This window comes from Rosa chinensis, chromosome 2, assembly GCF_002994745.2.
Source record: "Rosa chinensis cultivar Old Blush chromosome 2, RchiOBHm-V2, whole genome shotgun sequence".
Taxonomy (NCBI): domain Eukaryota; kingdom Viridiplantae; phylum Streptophyta; class Magnoliopsida; order Rosales; family Rosaceae; genus Rosa; species Rosa chinensis.
Window position 1 is genome coordinate 75005392 of NC_037089.1, and position 23109 is coordinate 75028500.

Here is a 23109-nt window from a genome sequence, read left to right on the forward strand (position 1 = left end):
CCCCTTATGTTGGGATATTAATTAGGAATAAACACCTTCAAAGTATATTTAACAACATTTGGTCTATTAAGATCCACATAAAACAAACACTAGTTTCAGTGGCTATAGTTCTTATAGGTGGACGGTGGACCTTGCCTAAACTTTTTCCTTTTGGCCGGCCTGAGGAGTGATCTGAAAGTACCAGAACATTTCAGTTCAACCCTGATCCACTATATGTCTATCTTCTATCTATACTAGTTAATGCTGAAGTTTTTTAGATCATTGTAGAGACTTATAATTGAAATCTGCATATTAGAATGGTTTCAGACCCTTTCACTAGCAGCAGGTAATGGAGCCATCATTTTAGTTGTGGGAAAAGTCAATCTCCTATTAAGTATGTTGTTGGTGAAGCAACTTGTATATATGTTGGCAAGGTCAAGAGACTTAACCATATATTTGGGCTCAAGAACGGGTCCGCTACCATCTATAAATATAAATCCGCACAAATAAAGATCAGCTATTGTTTTCTTATACTTGTTAATGAATGAAAATCACATAAAAGTTAATTTTTGTATATTATTGTTGGTGAGTATTGTGGAGGTCACAAGTTTAATTATCACTTCTGTTTTTGGCAGAATTTATGATGATATTGTGGAAATAATAACTTTCTTCCCAAATATAAGGGTTACCCATACAAGAAGAGGGGCCAATGTGGTGGCTCATTTGTTGGCAGACTATGCTAGGACTATACAGCATGAGACCGTTTTCTTTTCTCCCCCTATAGCTTTTTTTTGGCTGCTTTTGCAGCTGACTCTACTAGAATGTAATCTTTCTAATATTTAATAGAGGGATGACATCATTTTACTCAAAAAAAAAAAAAAGGATGCTTTTGCATAGTATGGACTAATTCTTGTTTTCTAATAGTTATATATGAGGGGTATCGAATCCCGAACTAATCTAATCCCAACCGAATTTTCAACTCCAAGGGGAAATTTTTGGTTTTATGATTCGGGAGAATGTAGCAACTAATGGAAAAATGCCTAGTTAAGAAATTTGATATGGCATTAATACGGCCCAAAAGGCCCAAATACACAACAAGGTATGAAAACCCAGAAGAAGCACAACGCACCAAGCCCAAACACTAGCATACTTAAAACACAGCTAATCCAAGAACAGCAGGCATAACAAAGCTAGCAGATATATCGAAACTATTTGGGAACTGGTTCGTTCAGGACAGAATGATCCTAGTGGTGCACCGTATGATAGAGTAGGAAGTTCTATTGTCATAATAAATGCTCTCCAAGGTAGCATAGCCCCTCGCATATCTGAAGTTTCCGGTCCCTGAAACCACAGAGAGCTCCTTGTACCTCTCGAACTGACGGCTGGTGCCTTGTATCTCGAGGCTGCTACCATTGCTAAAAGCAAACGACATTGAAACATGGACATTAGAGCCGGACAGTGACGAGGCCACCATGATGCCTTGAGCTCGACCAATTTCAGTCGAGCTTTTGTCCGGGGTTACTGTGATTGGATCATCAAGAGCGAAAATGGTGCCGAATGAGGTGAAGGACAAAGGCTTGTTTTTAATGCCGGTGATGGGGATAACGGTGGCGTTAGAACCGGAGGCTAAGTCTTGCAAGTAGAACTCCGTGATGGTTTCGGTAAGCCTTTGAGCCTTGGCTAGAGATGTGAGCATGAGTACAAGAACTAGAAGCAGTGGTGAAGGTAAGGACATGAGTTTGACGGGTCTTGAAGATGCCATTGGTGAAGTAGAACAAATTGAGTAGCAAGTTAAAAGTTTTGGGGACAGTTTTGTTTGTACAATAGTATTGGTGCAATGGGGTTAATTTATAAGGGGAAAGAGACGGTTAAAGGCTTCAAATTTGTACCAAGCGTTAAAGTAAATATGAACTAAGCACAAGATTTGTGCTGTTACTTTGAGACCTCTTTGGGACGTTTTTATGATGATGAGTGGATCATGTGATAAGGTTGAACTTAAAGCATGGTTCCCTCAATATTGTTACTTTTACCCTTTGAATGTGGATAGAGATTATTCAAATTTCGGATCAAAATTCAAACATAGATTTCAAGCTAGCTGAGAGAAAGTAAAATCGATCCCTAGCTTCTCATCGATTAGGGATTGGTTCTTTATTTTATACTAGGAATAGAGGCAAAAGAACAATCCAGATACTCCTTTGCATAGACTCCTGAAATCACAGAAATCAGAACATTACCCTATTATGCTCCAGAAAATACAAAACCCATCTGATACGGGTGAAGAGAAAATACAAAACCCAGAATTAGTTTCAATAAAAAAATTCGAGATTCAAAAAATACCTTCCCCCTCTTCCCCTGTTCTATCTCTCTCTCCCCCCCCCCCCGACGAACAACAAAATCCCAAAAGAAAAAAAATTTCATCAGCTCTAATCTGAAATAGAAACCCAAACTTTATTGAATTTTGGTCGATAGCTCAACCTGATAATCTTGACGACTTAATGTTATCAAAAGGAAGCCAAACTCTATTTGATGAATGACACAACTGATGGTGATTGCAAATCTGAAACAATGCAGAAATTGTGTTTGCTGACGCTTCCCGAAGAAACCAGCAACTGATTGAGCCGCTTTATATGATGAGGACATATGGTAGAAGTGTAGAGAAATCCAGAATGTGGGAAGAAGACTAATGGAGATATTATACTTGGACGAATCTGGAATTGGGGAGAAGACAAATGGCAGCGCGTAATTATAGAACATAGCAAGAGTAAAATCATCAGTTTACTGTTACATGAATAGTTGTGAATAGTAAACTCATCTTTCATATATAGTATAATTTTATTTCTTGTTTAATTATTTTGGCAGAGTACAAACATGAACAACTACATGCTCGATCATATAGAGCATAGAGGTTGATTATTAATGACCATCTCTAATATAATTATAGCTAGCTAGTAGTGTTGCACAGTACCATTGCATCGTAAATACTCCGTAGGCAGTTGCAGTGTCCAGAAAAAACGTTTCAAAAGTAGCATATCCCCTAGCAAACCGAAACTTTCCGGTGCCAGATACAACTGCAACCTCTCTGACCGACTCGAATTGCTTACTGTTTCCTTGTATCTCTAGAGTGCTGCCATTGTACTTCATGTTTGTGAACACGAGACACCAAGACAAGGGCATTGCTTCCGTCCAGTGCCGATGCCACCGTTATGCCGTGGGCCCGTCCTACTACGGAAGATGTTATGTTCGGTCCTTGGGTCATGGTGTCATCGGTGACATAAATTGTTCCGAATTGAGTGAAGGTCCACAGCTTTCCAGCGATGCCTGCAACTGGTATGCTTGAGGTATTTGGACCTGCAGTGAAATCCTGGAAGTACAAGACTAATTGGGTTTCTTTGAGATCACTAGCTTTAGCTAAACTTCTGGCAAAAACCAAAACTAGTAGTGGTAGTATAGGTAGGGATTGTTGAGTGAGCTTCGACATGAAGTTGAATGTCATTTCTGGCTAGCTAAATTGGTCAAGGCGTGAGGGCCGCTGCACCATCCCTTTCTTTTGAAAAAAAAAATTGGGAAACAAGGACCGACTGAAAAATATAAAGAGCTTCTGAAGTTGATGTGTGATTTAGATTCAAAGTCATGGTTTGGATTTATAGAAATGATTGCGGAATAGTCAACTGACGCTTTGCTTTTTGTCAACGATATACTCTTGTATTTTTTTGTATATGAGAATTGTTGAACCCCTAGCATGGGCCGAATCCAAACTGCCAAACTCTTCAATCACTTTTCTTTTTTCGTCTTCTTTTGGCCGGGGGATGAGATGATAGCTCCCATGGATACTTGGATAGTATATGACCTTGTGTCCTTGTCGATCACGCCTAATTTTCTCGTAGCACTAAAGTCAAATTAATTCAGAGTTTCAGACCACAGAAGCTTAATAAAACCATTTTATACGTATACGCCACCACCAAATCTCACAGAAATTCTCAGAATCTCAGTGAAGTTTATTAATTAAAAAGTCAGATTGTACTACTGTTGACAATTATATAGAATTGCAAATTCAAACAAAAGATCGATATGATCTTAAATACATTAACGGGACAGTTTGTTTGTTTATTTAACCCATCTATTTCGAACAACAAACATCGCAACAAAACTTAATGAAAATGAGCGGAGAGTCTCAAGATCTCCCATAAACACGATTATTTAGTAGTTTGAAATGAAATGTTGAATTGAATAAGAGAAGCGGAAATCACTTTAACTAATGTAAATCCCCTGGTGTTCCTAAACTCTCCGGTACCTGACATCACTGAAACCTCTGTAGGTATCCCGCGTTGGTCAAAGAGTCCTTGAAGCTGTAACGTGCTACCCTTGTATGCCTTGTTTGTGAACTTTTTTTTTTTTTTTGGAGAAAATAAACCATCTATTAATAACCAAACAAGTTACATATCATCGGATCCAACGAGAGGGACAAACATGAGCTAAAAAAACCCAACCCCAACCTAATTTTAACCTATAACCAGACCTATGTATAACGATACAACCCCGCCACCAGCATTAAGATGAACTGTTTCCACCCGTTTGGACATCGCCTCCCAAAACAACCAGACCACATGTAAGGGTGATTCACCATCACGCTGATAACCAGAAAGCACCGATAAATGCCCAGAAACACTAAAACAACGACACTACCTAGAAACACCCAACCCCTCGCTCACAAGAGGAGGGACTTATTTAAACAGTACAACAAAAACCCAACAAGGAAAAATTAAGCAAACCGAAAGCAAAAGACCACTGGAGAGACCCAAGAACAAAAGCCCAAAAGGGTCACCAAAGAGATCACTCAGGCCCATCTTCTTGGTTTGGACCAGTCCACCACTCCTCCCAGACCCGTCGCGCACCACAGTCCGGCCACGTTTTGGCCAACCACATCACCGCGTAGCCACCATATGCACCGCTGCACCATCTCCGTGATCCAAACCGCCGAGCCATGCTGGAGCAACCTGCATCATCACAGAAACGCCATCCGCGAGCCATGCCTCGCAATCCCCATCGCCGTCGAGCAAGACCCATGGCGTCGTCGATTGAAGAAGCCATCTGCGGGGATCGCCAAACCATCTGACGAACCGGAGAGAATCCCTAAGACGAAATCCTTGTGCAGTAGATCTCCCATCTGGCAGCAACCCCAAGACGACGGTGAGGCCGGAGGCCAGGACTGACATCCGGGCGCCACCGGACAAGAAAAAAGCAATCTGAGAGACCGGCCTAGGGTTTCTCAGAGAGAGAGAGAGAAAACGATTTTTGACCTTCCTCCTATTCATACTGCTAGTGCTTTTCTTGCCTTGTTTGTGAACTTAAACTAGAACAAAAGAAGGGATTTAGTTCCCTCCAGGCCAGTTGTCACAACAACGCCTTGGACTTGGCTCAATTCTAGTGAGTATGGACTCGGGCATTGAGTCAGTCAGTTATTAACGCCAAATTCTGTTCCAAACGAGAATCGATTCCTAGGCCTTCCAGGAATACCTGCAATGGGGGATTCTTCTGGGCTGAAGTTGCTCAACGGATCTTGGGAGCCTAAACATGGAGTTATGTAGAAAATAACGAACAACAGGGAAAAAAGACTGAGGTTTGGTAATGCCATTGATGCTAAAGATTGATGCTAAGAGGATAATTGTTAGTAGACCGAATAGCTCTGAATTTTCAATCGGCCTATGATTAGGAACAAATGTATGTGGCTGGTAGAAAATAATGTAGTGATTTCATTAGAGTTTTAAATGATCAAACACCTATTAATGAGTTTGTCTTTTTCTTTTGGGTAATAATTTTCCTTTTAGTGTGATTTATCTAAACGATTCCATGCTTAACGAATTTGACAATTTGGTTTATAAATGGACTTTGCAACCGATACAGTATACATCAAGAGTAATAGCATGCATGTGTTTTACTATAACTATTTCACGTCATTTCCTAATCAACCAAAATTAATTGACTCGTACATATGGAATACCTTTGTAGGTAACCAAACTCTCTATCACTTTCAACCTCTAGCATACATGATTCTTTCGATATAAGTAGTTTTCATTACTTCATCACGTTAAGTTTATTTAAAGATACTTATTTCACTCGTGGGATAGAACAATATGCTCCAACAGTGTCTGGAGACTTGGGTGACTGACAATATGATATCCGAACTTATAAAGTTATCAATATGATACCCAAACTCAATTTTTCGTATCTCTATCATACCCACAGTCATTTTCCGTCACAGAGCCGTCAAATTTGACCATGTGCAATGCACGTGACTCATTGACGGAGGGCAAGAAAGACTTTTTCAACTAAAATCAGCCCTAAACTCGATCAAATCCCCAAATTCTTTTAAAATAACAACACTAGGACAAAAAAATGACCAAACTCATTCCCAAACTTGGATTCAGAAAATGCCTCAAAAATAATGGGGTGCCTTCGATTCAAGACCAAGGTGAGAAGGAGATGATATGCTTGGCATATTAACCAGAGAATATGCTTCACAATCTCATCATCAACACCAAAACTAGGTGGATATGAACACCAAATGGCCAACCCAGATTTCTAGGCCAAACCATTTCTATTTCCTTTTTCATCTGCAATTTGCAAACAGATGGGATGATGGCATTTTCTAGCAAGACAATCAACCAGACGATAACTGTTTTTCAATCAATGCAAAACCGAAAGCAAAATCGAATCCAATTCTCTGACGGACGGACACCGTCGGAGACTCCATCTCGTCTGAGTTCTCCAAGCACAGCTCGCTCGACGGCGTCGTTTCTTTGAATTTATTGCTGGCCAGAGCGGTGTAGACGATTCCACAACTTGGCCTCCAGATCCAGAAGTAGCGAGCTAACGAAAATGACTTCGTTGAGATCTAGAGCAGCAAGAGGAAAGCGGTGAGTGCTCGTCAGAGCAGGAACAACTGAAATTAGCACCATGTATATCAATGTAACAAGAAATGAAGCTTATTGACATTCGCCTGGCTAACCCACCAAACACAAGTGTTCTGAGTTCAAAGCATGAATAATGAAAAGCACCCATATCCCGAAACCAGCAAGACTGGTCAAACCAAGCCAAACCCAGATGAGAAAGAATCAAAATACAAGAACCCAGATTTCTGAAAACATCAAAAACCAAAGAAAATCACAGCAAAAGACTCTAATTCCATGTCATGGATGCTATAATCGTCTCCCTCTTCACTTTCACACCTGATTCGCGATCTCCAACTCCTCAAAACTCACCACTCTTAAAATTATCAATCCAATCCATACATGGTTTTCAAGATCAAACAGTCCACCACTCCCTATGAAATTTTCTTAGGCAACTCAATTGTTTTTTGTTGGAAACAAAATGGGTATTGAATTTAACAAAGTGGGTATGAAAAGGATGAAGTAGATATATGGTAGAAGACGAAGACTTATAGCACATTGGAATTGCAGGTACATTCAATTGTTCTACTAGAGGTATAATATTGATAACTTTGTAAGTTCGAGTATCATATTGTCAGTCACCGAAGTCTCTAGACACTGTTGGAGCAAAAAACCCTATGTGTGAATAACAATTTAGGGTGTGTAAGTATGTTTGTTACCAAAATAGGGTTTCGAGGAGAGTGAAGCCGCAAAGCCAACTCTTCGTGTTTGTGAAACTACGTTGGTCTGGCTGCCCACGACATTTAGGCTGGCCTCTGGCTTTGCCAACGCCTGTGGACTGCTGCTGGGCGAGCAATTCAATGGTTGGGCTCATTAGCATGTTTCATAGAGTGTTGCTTATTTGGAATCTTGGCAAGATGGGTTGCGGCGGTGTTTTTTGTGCAACTACTTGAAGCACAGAGGTTGTGGCTCTTCGAGGAAGAGTTCTTGCTGCGCTTGGAGGGCAAGATATTGGATTGCGTCTTTCATGCGACGGTGGTAGGTGGTGGCAACATCTGGGATTGGCACAGGTCGACAACAACGTGTGCGTGGCGGTGGCAGCTGATCGTATGCTATGGCCACTGGACGTAGGAGTTTGGTGCACTAGGCTTGGTTATGGCCGACCTGCTAGGGTTTTGAGGATGACATTCTTTGGGCTGCTCTCTTTTGGGCTTGAGTGAATAGGGCATTTTGTTTTAGGCCTACTCTATGTTAGTAATTAGTCTATTTTCAATATTTCTCTAAGTTTTTTTAGGGACCAATGCACTTTTCGTGCTTCTAGCGAATCTTCTGAAGTCGTATCGAATGAAGATTCATGCTATTTTGATATATTTAATGTCAAATGAGTGTCCTAGTTTCTACGTATCACTGTGGGTACTAGCACAATTTCTTGACTACCCCCAATTGTAGGGGTGGGCATATGTCGGATCTGGTCGGGTTAGGGCCCAAACCGTTTTACGGTTGGGCCAAAATTCAAACCGCAACAGATATATTTTTTTTGGGGCCGGTTTTTCAGTTTTTTCGGATTTTCCGGTTCGGGCCGGTCGGTTATGGGCTGTTTAAATACTAGCCTAGTTTTCAGGAAAAAAAAAAGGGGCTACAAATTTTCTAAGGCCCAATATTGAAGATTTCCATATTTTTCAACCTGTTTCAATGACTACAAGTCTACAACTTTTAGTCACGTACTGAGCAAATGATCAACATATGATATATCAAGTTATAAACCTAATGACTCACTGACACACAAAGAACAAAGCATAATTAGTTAATCACCATACCAACATGCATATTACTAATCTAGAATCAGAAGCATGCAACCAAGCAATACAAATCCAAAACAGTTCCGAACCACTTAAGTTTACAGACCAACTAATCCAAAGTTCAAGACCATAAGCTTTAAGTTGAAAAGAAATTCAAAAAAAAAACAATAAAGCTAAGAACATAAGCAACACTTCAGCTTGGCTTTCTCCTCTTCATTCTTCATTCTTCATCTTGGCTACTTCCCTTCCATCGACCATAATCTGTAAACAAAGCATATTAGCAACTGTAAGAGACAGGCAGAGCTGTAGCAAGATAAACTAATCTAATTAACTTTGTATTTGTACGGTTGTACCAAGCGGATCTGCAGAATCACTCCTCAATATCTGAAAGATAGGTAATTCCAACATCTAGCATCACAAACATGAAAACAATGTTAGAACAAAAACTAACATATTTGAGCAAAAGTGAAAAGTTTACAGATTTGAACAAAAGTTGCACTTAAAAGAAGAAAACTTAAAACAAAATTTTACCTTGCTCAAGTTTCTCCAATTCACCGTAGACCTCAAGTTCAGTTTTGGTTGGCTCTTTGAATAGAGACTTTCCGGCAACCCTTAACCAATCTGAGCAACACACAAGGCACTCAACCATTCTAGGAGTCAAGCTGCCCCTAAAAGGATCCACCAATCGGAGTCCCATATGGATTCTTCATCTTTGTGAAGTGCTCCCAAGCCACAGACTTGTTATTCTTCTTCGATGTTGATTCCAGTCCAGGAGCATCGATACCAGCAGTATAGTCAATCGGTTGACCTGAGAGGGACCAGGTGGAACTGAAACAATCGCTCCAGCAGTAGTATGGTTTACTTCCGAAGCAGGGAATGAGAGTACTGAAGTCCCTATGCTTGATGCAGCCTCTACGCTTGTGGGAGTAGGAGTCACAGTGTTTGAATTCCCTTCCATCATCTGAACAAAGCATATTGGAAGTTTAGAACTATGTTTATCAGCAACAACACAACCAATTTTGATATATGTATGCACTGTGAAATGAATCGAACAATCGACAACAACACAGTATAAATCAAAACTATAAATCAAAACTCAGGCTTATCAGGAACAATGTAAGCTATAAATCAAAACTCAGGCTTATCATCAACACACAACAACACAATATAAACTATAAAGCAACCTAGTCAACAGTTCAATAGTCAAAACCCAGTCTCAAAACCTTTAAATCTAAACCAGTAAAACACTAAAACCACATCAACATAGTCAAAAGTCAAAACACAGTATAAAGTCAAAATCCAGTATAAATGTGCGAATGAATCGAATGAATCGAAGAGATTTTGGTTTCAAAAACTCACCAGAGAGCCGAGAGCGAATGAATCGAATTAGCCAATCTGAACCGATCTTAGTCTAAGAGAGCCAGAGAGCTAATGTAGAGCTGCGAGCTGCGAGCTGATGTAGAGCTGCGAGTTGCAATCGCCGATCTGACTGGGTTCTGGTTTAGGGCTAGGGTTTTCGACTGGAGAGTAGCTAGAGACTAGAAAGACTGAGAGAGGCCGAGAGCGGCTGTGTCTGTGTGTGGAGAGAGACGGTTGCGAATGATAGCTAGGGTTCCCACTTTTCAGTTTTATTTAGTCATAGGAATACTCTGCGGTAAGATATATCGTAAGGATATATGCACCAATAGGAAATAAATAGCTAATAAAAATAAAAATAAATATATATTAATTAAATTAGGTCGGGTCGGTTTTTTTCGGTCGGTCTCAAACCCGATACCGAAGCCGCACCGCATCAATTCGGATCGGCTCGGTCCTTTGAATTTTCTTGCTCTTTTTGATCGGGTCGGTTAACCGGACCGTTCTTCCTGTTCAGGTCTGGCGGTTTTTTGCCCAATTTCGGTTTTGTGCCCACCCCTACCCAATTGGTAGCAGGAGGGTATGTAATTCTGGCTTTGTCATCAATCTACTGGCTTCTACCTTGATAAATAAATGTATATAAAAAACAATTTAGGGTGTGTTGTCACCCTTAGAATTAATAATGTGAATTGGGATTTAAATTTATTTTTTGAACAGGGGATTTAAATTTATTTAATCAGCATGAAAGATAATACAAAACTAGATAGATGTAAACGGAAAAACAAATATAAGGACGAATATTCAAAGTCGGCACCTAGCTTGTCTTTCCGTGTTGGACCAATTGTATGTCAAACCATGCGAGTATAATTGTGCGCTGAGATATACTCTCTTCTATTCTTCTGTGAGGTTTTATTAGTAAAGAAATAGGGCATATATAATTGCAGGTAAACGAAGATGAAGTAGGATTCGATATGCTAGTAATGTTGCACTGTAACATTGCACCGTAATATTGAGTAGGCACTCGGAAGATCCACGAAGTATGATTCAAAGGTAGCATATCCTCTAGCAAACCTGAATTTCCCGGTACCTGATACCACTGCAACCTCTCTGACAGACTCGAATTGCTTACTGTTTCCTTGTATCTCTATAGTGCTGCCATTGTACTCCTTATTAGTGAACACAAGCGATACCAAGACAAGGGCATTACTCCCGTCTAGCGCTGCTGCCACTGACACGCCTTGTGCCCGGCCAACTACGGCTGACTTTGGGCTTGGACCTTCGGTCATGGTGTCGTCAGTGACATAAACTGTTCCAAACTGAGTGAAGGTCCAAAGCTTTCCGGCAATGCCTGCAATTGGTATGCTTGTGGCATTTGGACCTGTCGAGATGTCTTGGAAGTACAAGACCATTCGGGTTTCTTTGACATAACTGGCTTGGACTAAAAGTGCACTAGCACTCATGGAAAAAACCAACAGTAGTAGTAGGGGGGATGCCATTGAAAGATCAATGTGGCTAATTGGGAACCCAAAGAAGTATAGCTTAGGAATACAAGAAGCTTTTGAAATTGCTTTGTGTAATCTGGTTAGGGTCATAGTTTCTATTTATAGAATAACTGCAATAATACGTCTTATATGGGTAATATATAAAATAAAAACGTTTACGAAAAAATGTCAATTGTCAACGATTTCCCAGCAATATATGTAGACTACACTTGGTTTTTTCTCATCATGCATGATAATGCGCAGCCATGTTGGACTTCTTGGCTTACACTTGAGATCTAGATATGTCATATGCCGTATAAAAACTTCAGTCTCCACATTTTTTGACAAAATGTTCTATATTACATATCCGTATATTATACACACATTTGTACTAAATTATATCATTCACATTTATAAATGTGAAAACAAATTTATTGTCATTGTGAGAACGTGAGTTCTATATTGTGTTATTTCTATTAATAGTAATTACACCACATATGACATTTGATTAATATGGGATGTAGCTTAATTAGATCAGTCATTGTTGAAAAATGGACAGAAATAATCACCCCACTTCCACTCCCACAGCCATCGCGTGCAAATTTCCATTTATATTTGGCTTAAGACTAGACCTTAGCAATCATACTAATTTATTAGTCACAAAATTAATAAGTACGTGTAATCTAACCAAAACCACAGCCTCATCAGTCTACAATCCTGCCCTTGCAGGAGAATGGGGTCTCGCGCTTGAACAGATACTAGAATGGCTTAGTCCGCTGGCTCATAACATGATATATACGGTGGCATATATTCTGAGAGCAACATCGTGAGCAGCAAGAAGTTTCCAGTTCAAATGTGCTTCTGGTACAGTTTGCGAATCAGGCTAAAACTGAAGCTGCAATCGTAGAGCTTCTCATAGGTCTGAACTCTGAACTATTTGCATGATCGATGAAATCAATAGGAAGGCTAGCTTTGCGAAATGCTGGTGGCAGCAGAGTTTACAACGAATATATGCTCCAAAGGGTCGAAATTGCTTGAATACATTTTATGAACCGCACTGCAAGCTTTACAACATGCACAAGGTTTGTAAGATGAAAAATCATGGAGAAGGATGAGTTACTTGGCACTTCCATGAGATTGCTTGAAATGATCCGAAATGGTGTTCCTATGTGGTTTTGAGCATCAAATGTAACCGGTTTACATCTTCTTGGGAAAAGTAGTGTTTTCCTTGTTTTTTTTGGGTTTTGCTTGGAAGTCAAAAATTCTTTAATTCGATCGTATGGTTTGTGGCCCGACCATGACTTTCCTGTAAAAAAGATCTTGTCATGTAAATTACACGAATTGAAATTCTCTTGTTGAGGACTGCTCTTTTGACATATCTGCATCTTCCAACAAATTACATATGTTAAAATGTGTATTATTCAATCGTATCGATTGTTTTTTTTCTTGTTGATCGCTTTTGTTCTTGTTCAATATCTGCTTTTCAAATGTGAAGTTTCTGCTACTTTGTAACTTACCCCACTGTTATACTTTATAATTTGTGGATACAGCTAATTGAGTCTTGACAAGGATGAGCTAGGGACTTGCAATGCATTTTGTAGACACTACTAATAGTCAATCCTCCTTTTGATTTGCAGCAAAATTGTTTGGCTCAAGCTAGCTAAACTTTATCAGAATAGAAAAGCATGGTTGAAAACGTAACAAATTCAACTTGGCAACGGGTTATGAATCAAAATGATGATGTAAAGCCTAAATTACTGTTCATTTTCACATGGTTTGTTTTCAGATCAATTTCTCAATCTTCATAGTTTTTAGTTCATGAATACGCAGAGGTTTATCTTCTCATGGAGAACACGTTTCTGGTACTTAACTCAAATTTGGACCAAAAAGTATATTAATATTAACTGGTCGAAATCAATTTTGGAGCCCAGAGCCGACAACGCTGATGCGCTCTGGAACAGGGCTGCTGCAAAAACTGGCGAGGTGTTGTGGAGTACGGTGGCCAACAGCCGCCGGAGGCGCTACTGGTCGACCGACGCGTTTCTTCTCAGCCGGGACCAAGGCTTGGGTGCCCGATTATGGGTGTCCAGCCAACCATGGGCCTCTAGAGAGTTTTTTTGACTTGGGCTCTCTCAACTAATGAACTCTAATTCTCTAGAATTTTGTATTTTGGAGAATTAATTCAACGAGGTATGTGTATCTTTAGCACATATGGTACTAGCGAATCTTCTGGAGTAGTACCAAAAAAGGATTCAAGCTATTTCGTAATAAGTGAGCATTCAATGTTTAATGACTGGACATATCTCTATGTACCATCATGAGTACTACCACATCTTCTTGTTCTGTCTTTAGATGATAACGGAAGGGTACATAATGGTCATTCTGACTTGATGCTAGCACCAGTTCTTTGTGAATTGATAATAGTCCAACAAATGTCATCTGGATGTGTCACAATGCAATTATATTAAACTCTATTGAGTTCTATTATATATATATATAGGGCTCTTCTAGTGAGTGATCCCTTTTTTTGGTATTTTTTAGAGATAGGGTATTAGACCAACTTTTCAATCATATTTTAGTATCTTAACCATTCAGTTTTTAGTTTCTAATGTGTAGATCACTTCTGTAAATTTTTAGCTAAATTGATTATCGTTAAGGTATTCAAAATGGCGACTTAAGATTATAAATATGAACGGTTCAAGTTTGACAGATTTAGTTCGTTCATTGATTTATTCTAGTTTGATACTTTAACGATCACCGATTTGGCTAAAAATTTCTAGAAATGATCCAAACATTAGGGCCTAAAAACTAAACGGTTGAGATACCTCAATGTGATCCAAAAGTTGGTCTAATATCCTATCCCTATAAAAGACAAAAAAAAAAAGGGATCCCATAGTGGAAGGGCCATATATATATATACATAGGATTTTTCTCAGGTGCGGACGTCCGTACTGAAATTTCGGTACAGATTTTCGGTTTTCAGCCACTTTCCGATCACATATTTTGATCTTAACCGTTCAGTTTTTAGGTTCTAATATATAGATCATCTCTGCAAAATTTCAGCCAATTTGGTAATCATTAAGGCATCCAAAACTGCAATTTACACGAACGAACCGAATCTGTAGAACCGGAACCGTTCGTGTACATTGTTGTAATTTGCAGTTTTGAATGCCTTAATAATCACCAAATTGGCTGAAATTTTGCAGAGGTGATCTATACATTAGGACCTAAAAACTGAATCGTTAAGATGTGAAAATGTGATCGAAAAGTGGGGGAAAACGGGAAATCCGTACCATCCGCATGGTATGGACGTCCACACCGTAGCCGGACTGTATATATATCAGTGTTCTAAAACTCGGCCGCCTAGGCGCTGGGCGGTGAGTCTCCGCCTCGAGTAATGTCTAATCGGTGGGTGTGGGCGGTTTGGTTTTCGGCGGGCGCCTAAATGTCTGGGCGGAACAAGCTGGGCGGTTGGGCGACGCGGAATTCACGGTGAAGTTTCTGCACAACGACGGACTTTGCGGCAAGCATGGTGAACAACGGCGGACTTCACGAGCGAGTTCTGATGCCGGAGTAGCGAACAGAGTTAGTGGAGGAAGGAGAGATTTTGGTGCTGGTGGAGATAGTCGAGGTTGGATCGCAGAGGCAGACGAAGATATTTCTAGAGATCATGGTGCCGACTACCGAAACTGCCTATATTTCTGCAAGTCTGCAACAGGGAGGGCTTTTTTTTTGAAATATTCAAATGGGTATTTTGGTTTGCTGCTAGAGAGAATCTTGCTGCTAAGCCACAGTCCTCTTGCATAAATGATCATGGCCCACGTAAAGCTGCCATTCTTTATCTCAATTATACACTTGGGCAAAATAATTAAGTGGTCAGACTGAAGAGAACACTTGTATATTCTTAATTATATATTCTTTCACTCTATTCAATCGATTCTTTTACTCTTTTTAACTCTATATATTCTTAATTATATAATTATATATAATAAAAATAAAAATAAAATGAAAAAAATAAAAACCTCTTAGGCGCCTGGATGTTAGTCCCCTGGCCACCGCCCAACTAGAGCCTAGCGATTTTTCAAACCTTGATATATATATATATATACATACATACATACATACACACACAGAGCTTCTTGGCTGCGGACGTCTGTACCTAAGTAAAAGGTACGGATTTCCACTTTTTCCCTACTTTCTGAGACACATTTACATCTTAACCGTTCAGTTTTTAGGTCCTAATGTATAGATCATCTCTGCTAAATTTCAGCCAAATTGGTGGTCGTTAAGGCATTCAAAACTGCAATTTACAACAATGAATACGAACGGTTCCGGTTGGACCGTTCGTATTTATTGTTGTAAATTGCAGTTTTGAATGCCTTAATGATCACCAATTTGAGTGAAATTTTGCAGAGATGATCTATACATTAGGACCTAAAAACTGAACGGTTAACATGTAAATGTGTGATCGGAAAGTGGGGAAAAAATGGAAATACGTACCTTTTTCTTAGGTACGGACGTCCGCACCTGAGAATGACTATATTTATATATAGGCCCGATCTACAGCGGACGTCCGCACTTGGCTAAAGTGCGGACATCGACTCTTCCGTGACGTTTCAGGCTGCTGCGACGGTTCGGGGCTTGCCGGACGGAGGTCAGAGGCATCCCAGACTGTTTTGGGAAGTAATCAAGGTCGGAGGCATCCCAGACCGTTCTGGGAAGTAATCGAGGTCGGAGGAGGTCAAGGTTGCTGGTTCTGGGCAGCAACCTGACCTGTAGCGCTGCAACCTCATTGCTGGAGACTCCACCCGACTGTAAACTGGTCTGTTCGACCACTGTCCTCCGTCCGGCAATCGCCGCCACGCCATCGAGGCTTGAGCAGAGCTGCAGAGTCGACGTCAGCACTTTAGCGAAAGTACAGACGTCCTCTCTCGATAGGCTATGTGTATATATATATATATATATATATATATATATATATGATCAGAAGCACATGTCCGTGAAATTGAAAAATGCGGACGAAACAACGTGTCAACCATTTGTTGGTTTACTTGCAAAACTGAGATGCGGTCCTGCCAGCCAATGATTAATTAGCTTCTTTATCTGTTAATCATATTTGAAAGAACTCACAGCCATTAAACACCAGACTTCTCACATCTATATAAATTGAACAATTGTCTATTAATATTGATGTAAAACTTTTATCAAGATTGGTCTTGTCTTTTGGATTGAAGCACTATCAAGGAAACCCAGAAGTCTCAGACCATTTGAGATGAATCTGGTATATCTTTTTCATCGCTCTGACCACTTGAAAGAGGAAAGTAAAACCACCCCATTATGATTCTTAGAAGTCACCACTCATGATCAATGGCACGTCTGACACTTCTCAGATGCACCGAAGCCACATCGATCGCCACCACCTCACCTACACCCAACTCTAGCTTGTGTTCATTCTGTCGCCTCGTCGAAACAGGTCGAAGAATTAACTCGAGTACCTGACCACCTTGTTATAATGCCTAATGGGATTATAGACATGTCAATATTCTGGCTTTGATTCTGGATTTTGTTAATTGAATGTTGTATGGTGTAAAGTTTGATTGCGGCAGTGCCGAGGATTAAGGGTATGTAGTGACACGATTTTTGAAGAGATATCCCGATGATTTTGTTGGGCATGATGTTTTTGCTAGCAACGATGATGATTAGAGAGGATGTGGTTGAAGGGGATGGGATTGTGAGAATGGTGGAGGGGAGGAGAGAATGTGAAGTTAGAGCGGAGAGCGGAGCTTGAGGCGGCCGTGGCGGTTGGCAGGTTTCTTTGGTGGTGAGAGATGAGCAGCAACACTAGAAAGTGCTGCCCATTTCAAGATTAACACTTTCTGTTCAATCTATTTCTGGATTTGGAGATTGGAGCGATGGAGAAGGATCGAGATTAAGAGAAGATTCAGTCTTAGAAAACTAGATTAGAGCTAGAAACAGAGGTGGCGATGTGGGTGGAACCCACATGGAAATGAAGTTGATTGACTGGCTGACATGTGTTTGTCAGCATTTTCACTCTTCACAGACGTCCTCTTCTGATCCATGCTGTGTGTGTGTGTGTGTGTGTGTGTGTGTGTGACCTTTCTAGTAAGGGATCTTTGTTTTTGGCCATTTTAGGGGATCGTTTATTAGACCCACTTATTGGTCACATATTGGGATCTCGACTGTTCAGTTCTTATGTCTATATGAGTAGATCACTTTAGTAAATTTTCAGCCAAATTGATAACCGTTAAGTTATTAAACTAGATTAAATCAATTGATGAATCAAATCTGTCCAACCTGAACCGTTCATACTTATAATTGTAAATCACAGTTATAAATGTCTTAACTATCATCAATTTGGCTGAAAATTTGCAGAAGTGATCTTTTAAGGGACCTAAAAATTGAATAATTGAGATGCCGAAATGTGATGGAAAAGTGGATTCCACAAGTAATCCCTTAAAATGACAAATATATATATATATATATATATATATAAATGAATGCTAGTTGTATTTATAGGAAGCAAAATTATATATAATAACTATTTAAGTCATTTAAGCTTTGACTATGGTTATAGCACGATTCATGGAGATAGAATAGATCGACAAGCAGGTGAACTCGGGAACTAATACTTTCTCTGACGTCCTATTGCTTAATTATATATAGGATCAAATACTCGTTACTCCTCATACTTTTTCCTGAAAAACAGTTTGGTCCCTCGCATTTTAAATTAAACTGACTATTATGCCCCTCATTTTCTATTATTATTATTATTATTATTTATTTTTTTTTATTTTTTCTCTACTTTTAATTTTTTTCTCCCCTTTTTTTATACTCTCTCTCTCTCTCCCTCCTCCTCCCTCTCTCCCTCTCTCCTGGCCTCACGATCTCTCTCTCTCCCTTGATCTCTCTTCTTCTTCTCTTCCTCTGCCATCACCGGAGACCACCACTTCCGGCCACCATCTCACAGCGCCACCACCATCAGTCAAATCCAGACCAATCCATTCTCAACCAATCCATATCCAAAACAAAGTCTTGGGTTTCTTACCATTCCTTCACATCAACGTAACTGACCCAGCAGTCTCCTCCTCCCTCAAAACTTCCAAAAACGCAGAAATCCATAGCCCTCTCACAATCCAAAATTAAACAACACAATTAGGGATTCCATTTCTCGTCAACCCAGAAGCTCCAATCAAAGGAAGAACATGAAGATTACCTAATAGCATTGCTCTAAAACTCGGCCGCCCAGGCCGCCTAGGCGCTAGGCGGTGGCTGACCGCAGCGAGTAACACCTACTCGGTGAGGTAGGCGGACATGGATTTGGGCGGCCGATTAGTCAGCCTAGGTGGGTGATTAGTAGGCCTAGTCGGCCATAATCGTCTGGGCGGAGTAGGCGGGTTTGCTATATATTCACCTGAGTTTCGATCTGTTTCTCCTAAATCACTCCTATGGCCACCATCGACCACCACCATCTCCACCTAGACGCCGTTCTCGTCGTCGACCTCCGCCTCCTCACCCAATCCGAACTCTACTTCCTCTTCCTCTTCCTCTTTTGCATCTCACCGCTTCGATGACGACGTTTTGATCCCCAAAATCAAGAGTTCCGCGTCTTCAACCAATCGCCGGCAACTGCAAACAATTTCTTCCTTAGAGTGTTGCCTCTGGTAGTTTGGTAGGTATGCAAACAGTACGGGAAATTTATCTTTATCTTGAGCAGTCTGATGAGAGAGAGAGAGTGGGAGAGAGGGAGAGAGAGAGGGAATTGATAAGTTAGTTTATATGTGGCGTGAGTGAAAAGGTCGTGGCCTCTCTGTTCTCAATTCTAAGGTCATGATGTTTGGCTCTTGTGTTTCTTAGCCTTAATCAACGGTTAGGATTTGACATTTTCTATTTGTCACTAGGATCATGAAACCTCACTACACTCTTGCTATTGGTCAAATTCCCACTACCAAGATCATGAAACTTTTTTTTTTTTGATAAAAAAGATCATGAAACTTCAATCAAATTTATTATTTTTCATATTCTTATTTATATAATATATTTTTATGTTATAAAAAAATAAAATATTGTTGTAGAGAAACTGAATTTGGGAGAAAATTTCTGTGTATTCTCATTGATAATAGGGGCCTCTTTATATAGAGGATTACAATGCATAGAATCTCAATCATACAAGGAAAGGAATTCTACATTGATTAGGATTCTAGATCCTTCTAATTAAATCCTATTACCACTAGGTCAAGTAACCTAGAGTTTGGGCTAAACACAAATTAGGTTTTCCTTCAACAAATATAAAATAAAAAAAATAAAACCGCTTAGGCGTCTGGGCGCTAGTCCCTCGGTCACCGCCCGACTAGCGCCTAGCGATTTTTCGAACCTTGCCTAGTAGAGGCGGTCTGAAGCTCCAGCAGCCATGAGCGGCGGAGTTAGCTTCTCCCATGCACCAGCGGCTCTGGTCTGAATCGGAGGTCGGGATTTTGGGGTTTCGAAAGATAGTATAGCTCTGACTTCGTTTATGGAGGTGTTGAAGCTCGATTCGAGCTGGAGACTAGAAATTGAAGGCATGCAGAGTCGAGAGCTCCGATGATGCTGAAACCGCATCGTCAGGCGTCGGTGGCAGAGGGGTTTCTAGGTTTTTCTCTCTAGGGCTTGCTGAGTCTGACGGTGGTGTCGATATGGCGAGGTGATGGTCGGAAATTGATGGAGGTTGAGAGGCAGCAGCATCGCAGCCTTTGGTGGTCGTGGGTGGAGGCCGGAGGAGGTGCATGTCGATGGTGAGGCTTGGGCTTGGGTCGGATTTAGGTGCTGGATCGATTGGAGGTGGTGGCGTGATGAAATGGTGCCCGGAGATGGTGTTCTCCGGTGGTTGCAGAGGGAGGAAGAAGAAGAGAGAGGGAGCGAGAGGTTAGGGGAGAGAGAGAAGGACGCGCGGTTGAGAAGAGAGAAAGGGAGAGTTTAGGTTTTTGGTGAGATAGTGGCCGAAAGTGGTGGCCTTCGGTGATGGCAGAGGAAAAGAAGAAGAAGAAGAAGAAGAAGAAGAAGAAGAAGAAGAAGAGAGGTCGAGGGAGAGAGAGAGACCGTGCGGCCAGGAGAAAGGGAGAGAGAGAGAGAGAGTACAAAAAAAGAGGAGAAAAAATAAAAAAATAGAGAAAAAATAAAAATATGTTAAAGGAAAAACACATTATGTGCATTCGTCAAAGAAACAGATTAAGAGGGAATCAAGCAATTACAAATCACAGCTCAATCAACATTTAGTATCATTAATGTAATTGATATTTCCGTTGTAATTCTATCCCTATATAAAGGGACTATGAAATGAAATGAAATAAGTAGACTAATTCCAATTGTCATTTTACTTTAACAAAATAATAATAAAAATGGAAAATGAGGGGCATAATAGTCATTTCGGATTATTTTGGACTTATTATATGAGAATTAGAGAGAATAAAGACTATTCAGTTTAATTTAAAAGGCGATGGACCAAACTGTTTTTCAGAGAAAAGTATGAGGAGTAACGAATATTTAATCCTTATATATATATATATATATATATATGGAAGAGCCAGAACTATTGACGTATTATTTTTCCTTATGAACCACGTTACACACACAAATATATACAGAGGCATGCTGATATTTTCAGACAAAAAAAAAAAAGCATATATATATATGTATATAATATTTTTTCCTACTCCTGTTCTTTTTCTTATTACCAATCCTCTTCGGACGTGAACTTGTTGCCCCTGCAGGCTTTCTGTTTATCTTCTAGTACGGAATGGGACTTACAGACATAAATATAGTTAGATGACTTGGATCTACTACAGTCCCTTTGCCTTTCTTACCATAGTGCAAATCCCTTCCTGGTGCTATTGGCCTCTTTGATTCCGGGAATTGAAGAATGGAAACTAGTAGAAGCCAAGTTGTAAAGCTGAGCTATACTTTGGCTCTAGGAATACCTGAAAATGTCCTAGTTGAAATTCTCTCAAAACTGCCTGTCAAGTCTTTACTTAGGTTTCTCTGCGTCTCGCAAGAGTGGCATGCCCTCACCAAAAGTTCTTACTTCATTGCCAGACACCTTGTTCATCAATATTCTAGCTGCTCCGATCAGAGTCGTCCTTGTCTTCTCTTTCTCTCGAGCCTAGCTGGAAGCTTTGAAGATGATTGCAAGCCACGACTCGGATTCTCGTTGCTTCGTGATGAAGAAATAACGTTTTTGGGATTACCTTCCCTGCCGAACCTTACAATCAAAACAGCGGCCCTAAAGCTCGTGGGATCTAGTAATGGCCTAGTTTTTTGTCATGTCATTGACACTGAAAATTGGACTAGTACTACAGAAGAGAAGCATGATATTGCTTCTAGATTTAGAGAATTATTATTAGTATGGAACCCAGCAACACAACAATTTAGGTGTCTTCCTGAACCTAAAATTAATATTTCTTTGGAGCAAGAGGAGGAGGCTCCTTCTGTTCTTTTCGCTTTTGATTGTGTACATGATCATGACATTAGTGAATACAAATTGGTGAGAGTTTTTTCTCATGGGAAAGAGGTTACTACTTTTGAAGCTCAAGTTTTCATCCGAAGTACAAATTCTTGGAGGCAAGTCAAGGACAAATTAGCGTTTCCATCATATAAAAGTTGTTTTGAATCAACTGCAACTACATTGAATGGAGTGCTGTATTGGAAGGTAGTGCAAAAATCCGATGAGTGCTACGTTCTGTCATTCAGTTTACATGAAGAGGTTTTCAGCATTATACAGCTACCAATATGTATACGTTACCTTAATCGTGACGATTATAACTGGACCACAGTACCTTTATATTCATGGAAAGATTCACCTGCAATTGTAATAACCGATTATTCAGCCAATGACAATCCCAACATAGTGTTTTGGGTGATGAGTACCAATGAAGAATCAAAGAGTAATACTAATGAGAGTGGTACACAAATGCGAACACCAACTTGGGTTCAACAAGTAAGACTCAAATACTCAGTACTAGATGGATTTAGCATGATAGGACTTTGGAAGGATCAATTTCTTTTCACATCCAAGATAACAAATGAAGCTGCTGGTGCCACAGATGATATTGAGCCCGAAGACCTGTTTCTGTACGACCCCAGAAGTGATACCAAGAGAGAGATTGTGAAACATGCAGTAAGGATCAAGTTTATACGAGTAGAAAATTATGTGGAGAGCCTACTTCCAGTCTAGTCTATGACTATGTGCTTTATGTTATAGTGTAACGGTTTTATTCGAACATTAATTAACATTACATATGGTTGAACTTTTATGATTATCCACTAAATTTCAAAAGGAAACAACTGTGATTAAAATCGGGTGCAGGTACATATAATCGAATATTAAATCTGCCATTACTAGTTTGTTTTGATATATGTTCATGGCAGTCAGTATATAACAAATTTTATATATCCAAGGCCATGAACCTGTTGTTCATGCAACACTATAAACTAATCAACTAATCCTTATACTTCTTTTATAAACTAAATCAACATATTTAGGAAACTGAAATTCTGTAAACAACTGTTTAATGATGCCAATATAAGAATTTGTCATTGTTTCTTCTAGGCTACAAA

At 40.0% G+C, this 23109-nt stretch overlaps 4 protein-coding genes and 1 long non-coding RNA gene across 5 annotated transcripts; 1 reads left to right on the forward strand and 4 right to left on the reverse strand.

Annotated features, from left to right (window-relative positions):
- Window positions 1-1207: 1207 nt before the first annotated feature.
- On the reverse strand, window positions 1208-1741 carry LOC112188622 (dirigent protein 2). Its single transcript, XM_024327775.2, has one exon. It carries the CDS (start codon window positions 1739-1741, stop codon window positions 1208-1210), a length of 534 nt encoding a protein of 177 aa, XP_024183543.1.
- Window positions 1742-3076: 1335 nt separating this feature from the next.
- Window positions 3077-3472, reverse strand: LOC121051334 (dirigent protein 1-like). Its single transcript, XM_040513588.1, has one exon. The coding sequence runs from the start codon at window positions 3470-3472 to the stop codon at window positions 3077-3079; it is 396 nt and encodes a 131-aa protein (XP_040369522.1).
- Window positions 3473-8836: 5364 nt separating this feature from the next.
- Window positions 8837-9443, reverse strand: LOC112188969. Its single transcript, XR_002931658.2, has 3 exons — window positions 9197-9443; window positions 9019-9073; window positions 8837-8926 (listed from the first exon to the last, which is right to left on the reverse strand). It is a non-coding gene; the product is annotated as an uncharacterized LOC112188969 (long non-coding RNA).
- Window positions 9444-10701: 1258 nt separating this feature from the next.
- Window positions 10702-11597, reverse strand: LOC112188968 (pterocarpan synthase 1). The gene has a single exon (XM_024328209.2). It carries the CDS (start codon window positions 11515-11517, stop codon window positions 10996-10998), a length of 522 nt encoding a protein of 173 aa, XP_024183977.1. The 5' UTR covers window positions 11518-11597; the 3' UTR covers window positions 10702-10995.
- Window positions 11598-21415: 9818 nt separating this feature from the next.
- LOC112184996 (putative F-box protein At5g62660) lies at window positions 21416-22726 on the forward strand. Its single transcript, XM_024323212.1, has one exon. It carries the CDS (start codon window positions 21416-21418, stop codon window positions 22724-22726), a length of 1311 nt encoding a protein of 436 aa, XP_024178980.1.
- Window positions 22727-23109: the final 383 nt, after the last annotated feature.